Source organism: Miniopterus natalensis, chromosome 6, assembly GCF_054644295.1.
Source record: "Miniopterus natalensis isolate mMinNat1 chromosome 6, mMinNat1.hap1, whole genome shotgun sequence".
NCBI classification, from domain to species: domain Eukaryota; kingdom Metazoa; phylum Chordata; class Mammalia; order Chiroptera; family Miniopteridae; genus Miniopterus; species Miniopterus natalensis.
This window is the reverse complement of record NC_142086.1, coordinates 37,537,121-37,555,409: the sequence shown is the minus strand read 5'-3', so window position 1 is coordinate 37,555,409 and position 18,289 is coordinate 37,537,121. Positions and strand designations below refer to the sequence as shown.

Genomic DNA, 18,289 nt, shown 5'->3' with positions numbered 1-18,289 from the left:
TTCATGTGTTATTGTTACGAGTTTCATACCATTGTGGTCAGAGAAGATGCTTGATATTATTTCAATCTTCTTGAATTTATTGAGACTTGTGTCTTAACATGGTTCCATGCTCACTTGAAAATAACGTATATTCTTCTGCTTTGGGGTGAAATGCTCTGAAAATATCAGTTAAATCTATGTGATCTAGTGTGTAAATTTAAGGCCACTGTTTCCTTGTTGATTTTCTGTTTGAAAAATCTATCTATTGATGTCAATGGGGGTGTTTAAATCCCCTACTATGACTGTATTACTGTTGATCTCCCCCTTTATGTTCGTTAGGATTTGCTTTATATATTAGGTGCTCCTATGCTAGGTGCATAAATGTTTACAAGGGTTATATCCTCTTGCTGGATTGCTCCCTTTATCATCATGTAATGTCCTTCTTTGTCTCTTATAGCCTTTGTTTTAAAGTTTATTTTGTCTGATATAAGTATTGTTACTCCAGCTTTTTTTGGTTTCCATTTGCATGAAATATCTTTTTACAACCTTTTACTTTCAGTCTGTGTATAACTTTTGTTCTAAAGTGGGTTTCTTTAGACAGCATATATAGCATATATACAAGTCTTTTTTCCCCTTATCCATTCTAAACTTTTGATTGGAGCACTTAAGCCATTTACATTTAAATTGATTATTGATGGGTACATATTTATTGCCATTTTCTTTCTTTCTTTTTTTAAAAAAATATATCTTTATTGATTTTAGAGAGAGGAAAGGAGGGAGAGAGAGAGAGATAGAAACATCAATGATGAGAGAGTCATTGATCGGCTGCCCAGTCCGCAACCCGGGCATGTGCCCTGATGGGGAATTGAACCCCGATCACCTGGATCTTAAGTGATGCTCAACCGCTGAGCCACGCCTGGCCGGGCGCCATTTTATTTCTTATAACTATGTTCCACTTTTCTTTCTTTCTTCTTCTTAAAGAAGACCCTTTAACATTTCTTGTAATACTTGTTTGGGTGGTAATGAACTCCTTTACCTTTTCTTGTCTGGGAAGCTCTTTATTTCTCCTTCAATAAATGATAGCTTTGTTGGGTAAACTAGTCTTGGTTACAGGTGTTTGCTTTTCATCACTTTGAATATTTCGTGCCAGTGCCTTCTGGCCTGCAAAGTTTCTGTTGAGAAATCAGCTGACTGTCTTATGGGAACTCCCTTGTATGAGATTACCCTTTGATTCCTTTTTATTGCTGAATGATATTCCATTGTACATTCACATACCACATTTTTATCCATTCATCTGTTGATGAACACATAGGCTGCTTACATATCTTGGCTATTGCAAATAATGCTGCAATGAATACAGGGGTGCATTATCTTTTTAAATTAGTGTTTTTGTTTTCTTTGGATAAATACCCAGAAGTGGTATTGCTGGGTATTATGGCAGCTCTATTTTTAATTTTGAGGACTCTCCATACCGTTTCCCAACTGTTGCTATAATTCCCTGCAGTTTAGTTTCCCTTGGTTCTCAATTGTAGTCTGAGCCTGGTAACTCAGATTTGTGCGATACTTAAATCCTACTAATAAATTACTCTTCTGCTTCAATTAGTCTGTTGATTTCTGTTACTTGCAGCTAAAGATCTTGCCAGACCTCACATTGTCTTTTCTTCTCTGTCTACTTCACTCATCTCACAGCTGTCCATAGATCTCTTCAAACCAGCTCTGAACACCCAGACTTCATCTGCTGCCTCCCTCCTTATCCTCACTTCTTATCTCTTTATTACCCAGGTAAACATTGTCTTTCTCTTAGAAAGCTGTAATTCCTCCATTCTGGTCAAGGTGGCATAGAGAGATGTGTGTGTGTGTGTGTGTGTGGTGGGCGACAAATACGGGATTCATTTTTGCAAATATTGGAGGGGTTAAGATAAAACTGTGGGCATTTACATGTTAATTTTTTGGGAGCATAACACATGCTTCCAGTTAGATTAATTAAAAACGTGTGAGTCACTTTGTCCACAAAGGCAGTTAAATATAGAGGGAGAGAAAGTCAGTTATTCCTGTTTGTGATGGCTTATCTTCATGAATGTTTAGTGGGGATCTAGAAATACCAGTTCTCAGGATTAATACTGTCCTGGAGTAACATATAGGCTAGCTGCTGGGGTCTCCAAGCTGCCCTGTGTCTGGCACAAAGAAGGAACCCAGCATTGATGAAAACAAGGCACAAAAGAGATGAAGATTGACATTTTTCATCCACAGGGAGTCAGACTAAGATCATGGTTGGTGGGTGGCTGTGAATCCGCGAAACACTGAAGAAAATCGGCCAGCTTCTCAGTTTTACTTAAGTGTTAACCCTGCTTGCCTGACTTGTGCAGACAAATGGAGTCCTGGGCAATTCATGAGGGAAAACGGAAATGAAAAACCTCTTGCTTCAATTTTCAGTAATTGTAGGGAGTCATATATGAATCTCTTAAATGACCTGGCTGGGAAAGTATGACTATGAGATTTTAAAATTATTTTTATTGTTGTTGATTAAAAGAGGTGCTCGGTGGGAGGCAGAATGGTTTAGTAGAAATACCCTGAGGAAACATCCTCAGGAGCTTGAGTTAGGTTCCTGGCTTTGCTTCAAACTAGATACATAATTTTGGAGAAGTAGTTTATTTCACTGGTTCTCAGTTTTCCCTCCTGTTAAGTGAGAAGAGATTGGGTGATTTAACAGATCCTGTTGGCTCTTAAATTTAAATACAGTCCCCTTTCTTGTGGTTTCGAGGGATAGTTTAAATGTTTCTTTTAGTGATGGAAAAACAACAGGAAAAGGCTCAGATGCAGGCCCGGTCACACTCTTTAGCTAAGCAGACTTGACAAACAACATCCTTCATCTCCCATCATTGGTATTATTAAGATTCGGCACCAAAACCTTGAAAATAGGGAGACTAGATCCCTAGTAACTGAGATTACCCAGCGCGGCTCTGAATCGGGCAGTAAGGAACGAAACATACCACCCGAGATGCAGAAGAAGGGATGTCTGCCAGGAGCAAAGCCTCAAGCAACCTGAGGAGACCAACTAGAGAAGAGAAAGAACCCTGATGGGCTGGCAGTGTTCCTGAAAGATGTGAAAGACAAAAAGGATGGGAGAAGCAGAGACGTAAGGTTCACGGACAAAAAGGGCAACAAGAGAATGCTCGAAGTTAGAGGCGGCGGCCGCAGCGGGGAAGGCTGAGGACAACGGGCCCCAGGTAAGAAGCTGCTTCAAACTCTTCGGTTCAATCAGTCTATAAATGCACACACGATACTGTAATACTAAAAATATAGGGTGACCTTTTCAACAGATGGTGCTGGAACAATTGGACATCATAACGCCAAAACAAACATCTAGACAGAGACCTTATACCTTTCACAAAAATTAACCCCAAATGGATCATAAACCTTAATGTAAAATTCAAACCTATAAAACTTCCAGAAGATAACACAGGGGGAAATCTAGGTGACCTTAGATTTGTTGGCAGCTTTTTAGATACAGTATCAAAGGCATGCTCCATGAAAAAAATCTTAAGTGGTACTTCATTAAATTTTAAAATGTCTCCTTGTGGGGGGAACACTATTAAGAAAATGAAAAGACAAACCACGACAAATAAACCAGGAGAAAATATTTGCAAAACTTGTACCTGATAAAGGGCTGATATCCAAAATCTATAAAGAACTCTTAAAACTCAACAATAAGGAAACAAACAACGCAATTTAAAAATGTACAAAAAATCTGAACAGACGCCTCACCAAAGAAGCAAATAAGCACAAGAAAAGATGCTCAACGGCATATGCCATCAGGAAATTGCAGACTAAAACAATGAGCTATCACTCTACACCTATCAGAATGGCTAAAATCTAAAGCACTGACAATACCAGATGCGGAGCAACAGGGACACTCATTCACTGCTGGTGAGAATGCAAATGGTCCAGTCAATCTGGAAGAGAAGTTTGACAGTTCTTTATAAAACTAAACATACTCTTACCGTATGACCCAGGAATTAAGCTCCTTGGTATTTACCCAAATGAATTGAAAACTTAAATCCACATAAAAATCTGCACACGTTTATAGCAGCTTTATCTCCATTCTTTCTGCCTATCCAAGTTCTGCTTATCTGTTATTACCTTTTCAAACCTCATTACCTCCAATGAAGCTATCTGTGGGATGAATGACTTCTCTAAAGTCTTGTAGTACCTGGAGAAGTGCTGTCTAATAAAAATATAATATGAGCCAGGCAGATGTTTTTAAATTTTCTAGTAGCTAAATTAAAAAAGTAAAAGAAACAGGTGAACTTTATTAAATATTTATTTAACCTAACATATCCATTATATAATACATCAATAAAAAAATTAATGATACATTTTATGTTATTTTTTTCATACTGTCTTAAAAATTAAGTGTGTTTTCTACACTGACAGTACACCTCATTGAGACTAGCCACATTTCAAGTGCTCCACAGCAACATGTGGACAGTGGCTACCGTATTCGACAGCACATACTTACAGAAGCAATTACGCAATTCAGCACAAGATTATCAGGTCTAGACAGGCAGAAGATGGGTCCTCCATAAAAATCAGACCCATAAGTGGAGAATGGTCAGCCCTTGACATCCCTATGACATCCATGCTCCATTTTCAGAGCCACAGAGAAAAATGTGGGAGGTGACTGCTATGAACTGAATGTTTGTATTCCCCTCACCCTAGTTCATAAATTGAAGCCTAATCCCCAGTGTGACAGTATTTGGAGACAGGGCCTTTGGAAGGTAATGAGATCAAAAGGTTGGAGCACTCATGATGGGATTAGTGCCCTAATAAGAAGAAACAGAAGAGAGCTTGCTTCTGTTCTCTGTGGGCCAAGTGTGGACACAGATAGAAGGCACTGTCTATAAGCCAGGAAGCCAGTTCTCACCAGATGCCAAATCTGCTGACACTTTGATCTTGGACTTCCCAGCATCTAGAACTGTGAGAAATATTTTTTAAGGCACCCAGACTATATGGTATTCTGTTATCGCAGCCTGAGCTGGCAGAGACAGTAACCAGTCACCCAGGTAATGTGCTAATGAGATGATTCTCTCCTCACAAACAAGAGCCAGTCAGTTCAGTGAGAGGACAGCAGAGGAGGCTTCTCTGTCTTAGTACAGAGAGAACACAGGGAGAGTGCACACGAGAACGGGACAGCTGACGCTAGCACATCAAAGTCTTAAATTAGGCATAACTAGTCATGTACGGAGCTAGAAGTTACCATTGTTCATGAGAACTGGATAGGATTTTTGAATCTGGATCCAAGAGACTGGTATAACTGGTATAACATAATGCTGGTTGATCATACTAAGCCAAGGATTGTTCCTTGGATATAGAAAAGTGTATGTCATTAAAAGACAAATGCCTCAGTTTAGTAAACAAAATAATTATTTCCAGGGAAACATTTCAAATTCAAAAATCTATGGCAAGCAGTGAATTCTGTCACTGAAAGTCTCAGAAAAGACTTACATTTGCATGGTGGGTAGATTTTTACTTAAAAGCGCCTTATCACCCTCTAGCTCAAATATAAACATCTGGTTATTGCCGCCACCTGTCTGTACAAAATATTCTCATTTCCAATAAACCTGCTTTTGTGCCCTCTGTTCTAGTCAAACATATCCCTGGTGACTTTCTCAACAAGGTGATTTCCTGCCAGTTTTGCACCAGCCCTGTGGCTTTAGAACACCTTGTGTGCCACAGTGAAACCCTACTCCTCTGAAAAGGGAAAGGAAATGAGCCATGATCTTGCTTAACCTGCATCTTCAATCATTATATTTCATCTTCTTTAAACCAATCCCTCCATTCTTTCAGTGATACTTTTTTTTTTTTTTTTAATGAGAACTTCTTATTTACATTACTCTCTGCCTGGAAGGCATGTGAGACTTGGTGCTGAGCTCAGCTAATTAGCATGACACGCTTGGCTAAACAGTTCTCCAGAAAAGCAGCTTGGCTATGGGAGATGCAGAGGCTGACAGGGAAGATTAGGAGGGAAGGCTCCCATGGTAGCTTCCTCTCTTTACCAAAGCTTAAATTTGGAATAGCCTTTCTCCTCCAAGCTTAGGGGAACAATAATGGCAAATACAATAATGTTTCAAAAGGAAAAAAAGATTGAAACTCAAAAAATTAGAATTTCTTTTTCTAAACCCAATTCTTCGCTGCATTGAAGAGGGGCAGGTGGGAAATGACCCCTTCAGGGGAGGGAGCCCTGACCAGGGCTTGCTGGGGTTAAAGGAAACTGGTCACAGCCAAGCTTCTACTCTTGGGTTCATAGACTTTTACTTAGCAGAGCCCTTTAGTGAGTTTGGGTTTGGAGACCGAGGCAAAGCTGTTTGATATGAGACAGTAACAAAGATGTAGAGAGCAGGAAGCTAGCATTTGGGGTGGGGGGTGGCCAAGAAGATGGTGATAAGCCAGGGCCCCCAAAATAGGGCCACCATCTTGAAATTTCCCCTGGCAGGGGGAGGGGAATAGCTGGTAAATTGTCATGACAATGTTGCCTGGATTTCTGATTTAATCTATCACCTATCCTACGGTGTCCTGCAATTTCCTTATGTTATTCCACATCTTCAGTGAAATTCTGCTACATCCAACAGCATCTTATTTATGGTATTGGAAGGAGGGGCTGCTAGTATTCAACGTGGGGCAAAAGGGACCAAGAAGAGAGGAGGCTACCAGTAGAAACTGAGTAATGGTTTGGATGAATAGATCAGAAAAATGCCATCACTGAAGAAATCAACAGAAGTACTGACTGGAGGGAGAGGAGGGGAACTTCCCAAAGTAAGTGGGTTGAGAGTTCCACTGTCTTATTTGGATATTAAAGAGAGGTCTCAGAAAACTGTAAGATTTGAGAACATCTGGTTCCCATAATTGCTTGCCGGCATTAAAATACTTCAGTAATCTATCAGTTCCATGGTCTCCAACTGTATTTCTCGGAGTAGTAAAATTGTAGGGACTGCTGGGATAACCACCCTTTTATTGTACTATGCAGAGATTTTAACAACCAATCTTCCCATTGTTTCATATAATAAATGATATTTTAACACACACATAGGCAAAATGGAAAGGGTATAATCTCTGAAATTTAAAAAAAAAATTTTGTTTTTTATAAAAATTTTTTCATGAAAAAGTTTAGTTTTTATCTGAAATAATCTCATACTTTCGACCTAGTAGAACTATGTAGTTTACTTTATTTAGCATCAGCTTATAGAGTCCTTAAATCTTTCTTCACTTATTCATTCCCCCCACACCCCCAAACATTGGTAAACCTCTATGGGCCAAGCACCGTGCTAGACACTGGGGTACAGAGATGAACATGACTCTGCCCTTATCCTCAATATCTCGTGGTTTTCTAGCAAAGTCAAGCAGATTATCCCAGCTGCAAACAGCATAACCTGCGCTGCAGTGCAGTAGAGGAACTGGCATTATACTAAGGGCAGAAAGGCCAAAACAGTAGTTAAAACGCAGTCAGCCTAGCTCTAAGCAGAAGTGCAAGACACACTAAAGCCTGACGATAGGACTGACTTTGCACAGGTTGCTTGTTCTCTTATCAATAACTTAGGAGGAAATTGACAGTACACCCCAGAGGTCGTGGAGTTTTTTAGACTTTTATTTGTTCTGAGTCAGTCGCAGGGCTGGGAACACACCTCATATGTGACAGGTCAGCTGGTCCATACCACACGTTGGGCAGAAAGAGGTCCCTTAGATGGGGTTGGGAGAATAAAAACTGCCCCCTGCCGCTTGTCTATAATGGGGTGGCTCTGCACACAGACACTCCGCTCACTTCAGGACACAGGGCCTGAAAGTCATAGGACAGGACAGGGTGAGCGCTGTGCGGCCATGGCCACAGCCCCTTAGGATGCAGTGCCAGGGTGGAGATGGAGCACCTGCTCAGTACAGAGCTGGGAGATGTCTGGGAGGGCGGTAGGCACATGGGTCCCTCCAGCTCAGTACTGCCCCAAGATGCCAGGTCTCTGAGTTCCGATCCTCAGTGAGAGTAAGAGAGGGAGGCATATCATGGCACCCCAACGACCTGTTCCTGAAGCTCCGGGGAGCAGGGAACCCTGGCGCAGCCGTACATACACACACGTTCATACGGGAAGTCGAACCCGAGACAGGTACAGTGGTGAGTTTTCTCTTTTCTCTGTGCCCCAGAGGGAACCATATGAAAGGGAAAAAATCGAACTATGTTTTTCTCGCATTATATAATCACAGAGTATAGGTGTCAAAGGGATAGTTGCTGGAAGTCAGTCCCCCCCCTTGCCTCACCTCACTTCTTGTCAGAAGTAGGTCTAAAATTGTCACACGGTTATCCATCCTAACTTAAAATCAACATCTCAATAGATGAGGGGGTGGCCGCCGCTCCAACGTCTTTGGCCAGGTCTTCTGGCTGCTCGGGAGCACAGACGTGTGACAGGGGCACAGACACGCAGGAAGCGGCTGTGAACGCGGAGGACCCGCAGCCCGCGGCGCCCGCACACCTTCCCGCGTCCGCTCCCCCGCCGCGCCCCCCTCCCGGCGCGCTGCGGCGCTGGAGGCTCCGCCGGGTCCCAACGAAATGTGTCCTTCCCCGCAGCGGGTTAGCAACAGAGTTGCGGTCCTTGCCCTCCGTGACCCTAGAAATCACGACTTTCCTCGACAGAGGCCCAGGAGGTGGCCAGGACGCGCAGACCGCGCGGGGAGCCAGCGCCTCGGGAAAGCCCAGAAAGGCCGGCAGCCGGGCGCGGGGAGGCGCGGGATGGAGTCGGAGCGCTTCCCAAGACGGGCTGCGGACGACGCGGCGCTCGGGCTGCGCGGGGATCGCTCGCAACCAGAAGCGGAGCCAGGGGCCCCCGGCGCCTGAGGTCTCCCGAGGCCGACCGCCAAACGACCCAAAGCCGCCGCGGGGCCCGGAGACCCGGCAAGTTCCCGGGAGCCGAGGGGGCGAGCGCGTGTCTTACCTGGCCGGGCTGGCTGGTGTAGGTGAAGGAGTAGATGTCCTCGGTGCCCACGTCCACCACCCCGCTGTAGACGCGATCGAAATCGGCGTCCCTGGCAGGGTGCTGGGGGTCGGGGGGCTGCGCGGGGCTGCGGGGGGCCGCCGCCCGCAGGAGCCAGGGCAGCGCGCAGAGCAGCGCGAGCCGCGGGCCGCCGCGCATGGTGGGCGCGCGGCCGGGCGCGCAGCCGGCGCTTCCGAAGCCCCCCGCGGGCGGGCGGGCGGGCGCGGGCTTCAGCGCGGGGCGGGCGATGCCGGGCAAGCCCCGCGGGCCAGAGCCCCGAGCGTGACCGGTTTCCGAAAGGTCGATCAAACACTGCTGCGGCGCCGGAGGGTCTCCCTGGGAGGTCGCGGGCGGGGGCCAGGGGAGCCGGGGGTGCGGCGGCCCGGAGCTGCAGCTTCGCTCTCGGGCTTCTAAGTCCGTTTCCTTCCCCCTCCCCGTCTCATTTCTCAGAAGCTCCCCCTCACCTAGCCAGAGCGCTTCCCCTTCAGCCTCAAAAAAAAAAAAAAAAAGGCGTTGGAGACATTAAAAAGAAATACCCACTAGTCTCGAAGAGTCTACCTGACGAGCCATTGAGCAGGAAACTCAATCCGTTTCCAATAAACGTGCACCCCGGCTGCAAGAGAGGAAACAGAAAGCGGCGGAGCCCAGCCCGGAGAGGGCGCGCGGGCCGCCCGCAGCCGGCTACCTGCGGCGCTCCCCCCGCGGGCGGCTGCGGGCCGCGCGTCCCCGTCCGGGCGCCCGCCCTGCCTCCGCGCCACCTCCCGTTCTCCAGGGACAGCCTCTCCTCCTCACCTCTCTCTCTAACCATCTGTGTATGCAAATATGTACAGTCATTAAAAAAAATAAATAGGTCTGGGTAAGCGGCCGATTTCGACACCGCCGCAGCCGGTCCGGAAGTCGTCTAAGGGGCGGGAGTGCCGGGTTCGTGCGGGAGGCACGTCTTTTCGCCCAGTCCCTGGGCTGTTTTTACACCCGGGAACGACTTATCGGGTTCTGAAAGATTCCCTAGGATTCTGTATTTATTTATTTATTCCCCCCCCCCCCAAAAGAGAGAAACCCAGCCTACCATGAAAAGAATGCTTTTCTGGCAAAAAATAGGGGATTCCATGGAAGCAGTTACAAAGCCAGGTAAAGGGCGTGGTGAAAAGAGCATCGCTTGAAAATCCTTGGAGAACATGGAACAGTCAGAGTTCAGGTGTGGAAGAGAACTCTCTGTTTTATTTCAGTTTTAAGTTATTTGTAAACTAGAAAAGTTATAGTTGCGCCCAACCTGAAGGAATATTTAAAAAGCCACCGAGAAGAAATAGGTCTTTTTCAAACAGTGAAGATTAGAGGTTAAAATCCTAGCACTTACCATTCAAAGGCAGGATTTTTTTGTTGTTTGTTTTTTTGGTTTTTGGTGTTTTTTTTTTTTTTTACTTCGTTGGATTCCTACAATTTATTAAAACTTCAAAAATTAGTGCAATACATCTGGTATAAAGTTTTATAACTGCACAGTCAGAAAACAATGCTGATGGAACATGGAGTTCGACAACTTCTTATTAGGATAATTTTTACTTTTTAAAAAATGTTCTTGAAAATATGTGGCATAAAGACAAAAATCACTAATTCAATGAAGAGTCGAGTGGTAAAGGTTAAAATAGAGCTCACTGATTTTAAAAAACATAACATTGTAACTTCATTCAGAATTTGAATAATTTCAAAGTGCTGTATTTAAAATGTCTATGTCTCCTTTTAGAATTTAACAAAATGTCATAAACTTGAAGTCTACGACGCCCTTCAAGGTCAGCTGGCCTGGCCAGTTCAAGCACTCACTTGAGTGGCAGTATGCTGGAGTCTTACTCAACACTAGGAGAGATGAGCAACGGGCTCTTTCACAAGGCGACCCCTTCTTTTGGGAACAAATGTCTCATTAGAAAGAAATTGTCACATTCTAATTGAAATGTGCCTCTCTTTCACTTACAGGCATGAGTTCTGCCCACTGGAGCCATAGGAATAAAGCTAATCCTTCTTCCACATAACAGCCTCAGTAGATATTTGAAGAGAGCTGTGACCCTCAAGGCTGGGAGAGGCAGCTGGGCTTTGGAGGAAATAAATGCCAGACGTGACAAACTGAAAATAGACCGTGGAGGTGGAAGGCTCCTATGTGAACGGAAAGATTCAGAGCCCCTCCAGGATGTGGTCTAACTGGTGACATAACACATAGGTTAAGGAACCTCATAACTTAAAGATACCTTCTTTTTTGAGAGAAGGAAGGGGTGACTTGCTCTTTGCCTAGGGGTGTTCCAGAGTAGGGGTATAAATCCTCCGAACTCCCAAATATTGGCCGAGTTGCCTGCTCAGGTTCCATCTGAGTGTATTGCTTTCCTACAAATTAATCATAGCCTGCTTTTGCTATTATTGGTTGTCTCTTGTTTGAATTCATTCCTGCAAGCAACACAAAAAACTGAGAGTGCATCGTACTGTCTCTGGCCAGGGGTTGTCTCTGGCCAGAGACCCCTTGACCATTCCTACAAGCAAGACAAGAACTGGGAGTGCAGTACTGTCTCTGGCCAGAGACCCCCTGACACTACCTTTAAACAATGAAATTAGAAGCAATTGGAATAGATTATCACAGCACAGAACCCAAAATATTTATTTTAAAGCCATTATAGAGGATATCTATACCAGACAATTTGAGTGCTATATTACAAATCATTCTATACTATGATATAATCCTAATTCTAGTTCAAATCCACTGAATAACTTTAGGTAATTAACCTCCCAGGATCACAAGATTGCTGTAAGGATAAAAGAGGGAAAGGATGCACCGGAAAGTGTATTAGTTTAAAATGTTACACAACTAAATATTATTATTGTAGGACTCCTAGTTCAATAGCTAAAGAGTAAAATATGATCTGTCAGCCAGGTCTCTAAAATATCCACAATGCAAAGCTTCCACTGTGAGAGACCATATATGACAATAGACCTTTGATTCACCTCATGAGGAAATGGCCCAGAACAGTTAGGACTTGATCAGTGACTGCCAACTTCCCCAATTTTTGCCCCTACTTTCAACTCAAGATAAATCAGAGAAAGCCAAATATGCTCCCCAAACCATACAATACCCTGCTTCAAGTTAGCAGGTCTCCTGCTTCCCATGTCACCAAGATCTAATCAGAGCATTTCTGATACCTTCGCTTTCCCCCCACTACTTCTCAAATGGAACTGTATTATTCAATGCATACCAGAGGGACTATTTCTTCATGTGTGGGCCAATGCTCCAACCACTGAACCACACTGACCGTGGCTAAATTTAACTTTATTGTTGAGAGTATTACAGATGTCCCGCATTTTTCCCCACATTGGCCTCCTCTACCCAGCTCCCGCCCCACCACAGGCCTTCACTGCACTATTGTCTGTGTCCACGAGCTACACATATGTACCTTATAAGTTCTTTGGCTAATCTCTTCTCACTCCTCTCTCCCCCCTTCCCTCTGAGATTCGTCTGTTCCATGCTTCCATGTCTCTGGACCCAATTTGTTCGTCAATTTATTTTGTTCATTAGATTCTGCAGATAAGTGAGATCATGGGATATTTGTCTTTCTCTGACTGGCTTATTTCGCGTAGCATAATATTCTCCAGGTCCCTCCATGCTCTCTCAAAGGGTAAGACAGCCTTCTTTTTTATAGCTGTATAGTATTCCATTGTGTAAATGTACCGCATCTTCTTTATCCACTCATCTACTGATGGGCACTTGGGCTGCTTCCAGATCTTAGCTATTGTAAATTGTGCTGTTATGAACATAGGGGTGCATAAGTTCTTTGTGATTGGTGTTTCAGGATTCCTAGGATATATTCCTAGAAGTGGGATCACTGGGTCAAATGGCAGCTCCATTTTTAATTTTTTGAGGAAACTCCACACTGTTTTCCATAGTGGCTGCACCAGTCTGCACTCCCACTAGGGTTCCTTTTTCTCCACACCCTGGCCAGCGCTTGTTGTTTGTTGATGGAGCCATTCTGACAGGTGTGAAGTGATACCTCATTGTAGTTTTAATTTGCATCTCTCTGATGATTAGTGACATTGAGCATTTTTTCATATGTCTTTTGGCCATCTGTATGTCCTCTTTGGAGAAGTGTGTATTTAGGTCCTTTGTCCATTTTTTAATTGGATTGTTTGTCTTCCTGGTGTTGAGTCGTATGAGTTCTTTATATATTTTGAAAATTAACCCCTTACCAGATATATCATTGTCAAATATGTTCTTCCATATAGTGGGTTCTCTTTTCATTTTGAGGATGGTTTCTTTTGCTGTGCAGATTTTTAGTTTGAAGTCCCATTTGTTTATTTTCTCCTTTGTTTCTCTTGCGCTACAAGATGTATCTATGAAAATTCTGCTACATAAGATGTCTGAGATTTTGCTGCCTATGTTTTCTTCTAAGACTTTTATGGTTTCATGACTTACATTTAAATCTTTTATCCATTTTGAGTTTATTCTTGTGTATGGCGTAAGTTGGTGGCCTAGTTTCATTTTTTGCATATACTTGTCCAATTTTCCAAACACCGCTTATTGAAGAGACGGTCTTTGCTCCATTGTATGCTCTTGCCTCCTCTGTCAAATATTAATTGAGTGTAGTGGCTTGGGTCAATTTCTGGGTTCTCTGTTCTGTTACATTGATCTATATGCCTGTTCTGTGCCAGTACCAGGCTGTTTTGATTACAGTGGCTTTGTAGTATAATTTGATATCTGGTATTGTTATCCCTCCAACTTTGTTCTACTTTCTCAAGATTTCTGTGGCTATTTGGGGTCTCTTTTGGTTCCATATAAATATTTGGAGGATTTGTTCTAGATCTGTAAAATATGGTGTTGGTATCAAGGCCTTTTTTTAAAAAAAGCACAATTTCTATTTATTTTTTTCCAGAGAACTTTTCTTCAGTCCTTAAGGACTTCGCTCCTTACATGGGCTTTGGTGGAGGTCATGGGACAGCACCTGCAGGTCTAAATCGGGGTGCGGGTGTTCAGTCCTTCTAGGCTTCACAAGAATGATTCCTGTCTACCTTGCTGTGAATGGCACAGCTCACACAGTGATGTAGTTTCACATACAGCTTGGGAAGCATATAGGCATCAAAGACACTCGCTTCAGAAATGTTCCTAACCGCTGAGGTCTCAACTATATTTCGAATAACAAACTTCTTAATGGCCTTGTCCTTGGGCACACATTGGGCGCAGTTGGTACAACGAATAGGCTGCACATGGCTGTGGCCTTTTTTGGCACAACAATTGCTCCTTCTTTTCTTGGTCATCTTGGAAGCGAGGGCCAGAGAGAGAGTATACCAAGGCCATTTCATAACCTACACTAACCCTTATAATATTCCTGCCTTGCCAGTAAAGAAACCAAATTGACAAGAATATTGATTTGTTCAAGATCTCAGGGACATCAATACAATTTTTATTCCTCCCTTTCCATTAGGATCTAATACTAAACACTGTCCTGTCAACAGTTCTTCCCCAAACCACCTGCTTCACTGCAGTGGATTATTGCTCTGCCTTTCTCTGAGTGTCCCTACAGCAGAATAATTCAACATCTTTTTGCCTCATTGGAGAGGACAATACCCTACATGGACACCTAAGCCCAAAGGGTTCACTGAAGCCCCTCCTGTTTTCTTAGGTTTGTAATCAAGAATTAAAGGGTCCAAATTTCCCTTGTGATCCAGTGGCGTTTTTTTTGTTGTTGTTGTTCAAAATGTTACAGATGTCCCTTTTTCTCCCCAATGACCCATTTCACCCCGTTCCACCCCCCTCCCCAGTCCCTCTCCACACCATTGTTCGTGTCATTGGGCTGTGCATATATGCATATAAGTTTTTTGGTTAACCTCTCTCCCTCCACCCACCTGCCCCCCTCCATCCCTCTGAGATTCCTCAGTCTGATCCATGCTTCTATGTCACTGGATCTATTTTGTTCATAAGTTTATTTTGTTCTTTAGATTCCACATATAAGTGAGATCATGTGATGTTTGTCTTTCTCTGCCTGGATTATTTCGCTTAGCATAATATTCTCCAGGTCCCTCCATGTTGTCCCAAAGGGTACGAGATCCTTCTTCCTTACAGCTGCGTAGTATTCCATAGTATAAATGTCCCACACCTTTTTCTATTCACTTATCTATTGATTCAGCTTTTATATAAAATATAGATGATTTCCTACTTTATTCAGAGAAGCCTGGAAAAAGGATTCCACTTACTTGTTCTCAGCCTCAGCAGGAAAGGAAAATATAATTTCAAAAAAGGTGAATTAAAATTTTGCCAAAATACAGTCCATAATTTATTATTTATTTTAAAAAAAATATATCTTTATTGATTTCAGAGAGAGGAAAGGAGAGGGAGAGAGAGAGATAGAAACATCAATGATGAGAAAGTCATTGATCAAGCCCACAACCTGGGCATGTGCCCTGACCGGGAATCGAACCCTGATTACCTGGATCCCAGGTCGACGCTCAACCGCTGAGCCACGCCCAGCCAGGCTACAGTCCATAATTTAAGGCATGGCCTATTTAAGGAGTGGAAAACGTTCTCTCATGACAGGCTAGAGACTATTCAGACTTACCCTAGACTCCTTGCAAAACTACGAATTGAGATAATGTCTTGGGCTAAGTGAACAGCTCAGAAAGTGGGTGCAAATTTTTCTGAGATTGTGATATCGTTTTATGAAATGGCTGTCTTCAGTAAGAACCACTCTCTTTGGGGAGCCCAAGTATTAAACAAACCTTCTATAATCCAAAGAAGGTCTGCAATAGTGTGCTTCCTTAGACATCCCCTAACAACAACAAAAACCCGTTTGTCTATTTGAATGTTCTTGGCAAACCTTGGGGTTTTAATTCAACTTCATGGGAACCATCAAAAACCCATCACTATTGTAGCCTCATCCTCAATCCAGTTGCAAAGGCTGACACCCCTCGTCTTAGGGCAATCCTGCCACTGCAAAACATGCCAATGCTTCTGCTGAATTTATTCTAGGCTCCCTACTTGACCTTATGGTTCCTTAGGCAGATTTTACTACTGACTGAAAACACACAGCTCTTCAGTCAGTTGATTGACCTCTTATGGATTTCTGTTGCTCTTTCCCTCTCACATTTCTGTTAATTGCTGCAAGACCCTGTACCCTGCTACTCTCCTGCCCTTACTATAAGAAGGGGAAACCTCACGATTATCTTACTTCAGTTAGGGAAGTTTCTGTACCTGCTCAGCTTTATTAGAGACTCCCACTGAGAATTCTGGCCTAATGTTTGTTGATGGGTCATACTTCAAAATGGAAACTGGAGATTATCAAGCTACCACTAACACTATCACTAACCTAAACTCTCCTTTAAAAGATAGTCCTCTACCTACGGTAAAATCAGTCCAGATAGATGGTAGAATTTACCATACCATAGCTTGTCAACTAGCCAAAGACCAGAGACCAAAGACCAAACACGCAGGTATGCTCTGGAGTAGTACATGATGCTTTGGAAACAAAAAGGTTTTCTCACCTCTGCAGGAACCCCCATCAAAAGCGGACAACAAGTTCAGGAATTTTTAGATGCACTGCTACTTCCCAGTGAGATGGCTGTTATAAAGACTGGGGCGCATGCTAACAGAGATAATGTGGAAGCTAAAGGAAATGCTGTGCCAGGTCGTTTTGCCAAGCAAGCAGCCTCCACCAAGGTTTTGATACTAACCAGCGTCCAGAGGATGAATCTCTGGACTGAGTCAAGGAGGCTATTATTAAATATCCACACTTAGCCCTTGATCTGGAGAAGGAGGAATGGGGAAAAACGTGGTGTATCCTTCACTCAGGTGATCCTTGGCCATTTGGTGGCACCAGATGATTTCAAGTGGATGTTAGCTGAATTTCTCCACGAAACTACTTGTCACGGCAAAGACAAATTGCTTACTGTCCTTTAAAAAGACTTTTATTGAATTTATCGGGGTGGCATTGGTTAATGGGTTTCAAGTGTACAGTTCTATAATATGTCATCTGTATATTGTATTGTGTGCTCACCAGCCAAGGTCAAGTCTCCTTCAAATTTTCTACATAGTTAATCATGTCATCTGCAAGTAAAGACAGTTTAATTTCTTTATTTTTTAATTGAATTCATTGGGGGTGACATTGGTTAATAAAATTACATAGGTTTCAGGTGTACAATTCTATAATACATCAGCTGTATATTGTAGTGTGCTCACCACCCCGAGTTGTCTTCTTCCATCATCATTTATCCCCCTTGTGCCCTCTTCTAGCTCCCCCACCCTCTTTCCCCTCTGGTAATCACCATGCTGTTGTCTGTCTGAGGTTTTTGTGGTTTTGTTTTTGCTTAATCCCTTCACCAATCACCCAGCCCCACGACTCCCCTCCCCTCTGACAGCTGTCAGTCTGTTCTCGATGAGTCTGTTTCTATTTTGTTTGTTTATTTTGTTCATTAGATTCCACATATGAGTGAAATCATATGGAACTTGAAAGACAAATTGCTTACCAGCTTAAATCAACATTGGTGGGGAAACTTTAAAAATACAGCTGAGATTATTTTGGGGTCATGTATTACTTTTGAACAACATAATCCTGGAAAAACTAAAGATGAGGCATGGACAGGAACAAAAGCCTCAAGGACCCTTTGGACACCTTCAGGTAGATTTTTCAAAAATCCTCACCTGAGGATATGTTTTAGAGAGAGAAAAAAAAAGGAACATTGATGTGAGAGAAACATTGATCAGTTGCCTCCCATATGTGCCCCAACCGAGGATCGAACCTGCAACCTAAGTATGTTCCCTGACTGGGAATGGAACCCATAACCTTTTGTTGTACGAGACAACCCTCCAACCACCTGAGCCGCCTGGCCAGGCCTTCAGGTGGATTTATCCAGCTCCCACTCTCTGTGGGTTGTGTTTATTTTCAGGATGGGTTAAAGTACTTCTTTGCTGAAAATCTTCTTTGCTGAAAATTCTTTTCAGTCTCTAAAAAAACTGCTTGATGTTGTGTTTCCAACCTGGGGTATACCAACTTTTACATCAATTGACTAAGGCACACAATTTACAAGAACTACCAAAATAGAACTTTGTAAAACACTATCACTTCTCAAAAACTTGTGGGTGATGCTTCCCTTCTCACCCACAAACTTCTAGAAAGATCAAAGTAACTAACGGCTTTCTTAACTAAAATTATAAAAACTTTTAGGAATTGCCCTAGTTGGTTTGGTTGAGTGGTTAGCACTCTGGCCTGTGGACCAGGTTCCATTCTGGTCAAGGGCACATACCTTGGTTGTAGGTTCGATCCCTGGCCCCGGTCGGGCACATG

The 18,289-nt window shown here is 43.3% G+C and overlaps 1 protein-coding gene and 1 pseudogene across 4 annotated transcripts in view; both read right to left on the bottom strand.

Moving 5' to 3' along the window:
- The window catches only part of SIDT1 (SID1 transmembrane family member 1), a 71,243-nt gene extending 62,094 nt beyond the window's left edge, over positions 1-9,149 (bottom strand). For all 4 annotated transcript variants that reach the window (XM_016200144.2, XM_087817869.1, XM_087817870.1 and 1 more), the window contains exon 1: positions 8,952-9,149. In XM_016200144.2, coding sequence (XP_016055630.2) covers positions 8,952-9,149 — 198 coding nt within the window. The remainder of the gene's footprint in view (positions 1-8,951) is intronic.
- Positions 9,150-13,985: 4,836 nt separating this feature from the next.
- LOC107527383 (small ribosomal subunit protein eS26 pseudogene) lies at positions 13,986-14,270 on the bottom strand (annotated as a pseudogene).
- Positions 14,271-18,289: the final 4,019 nt, after the last annotated feature.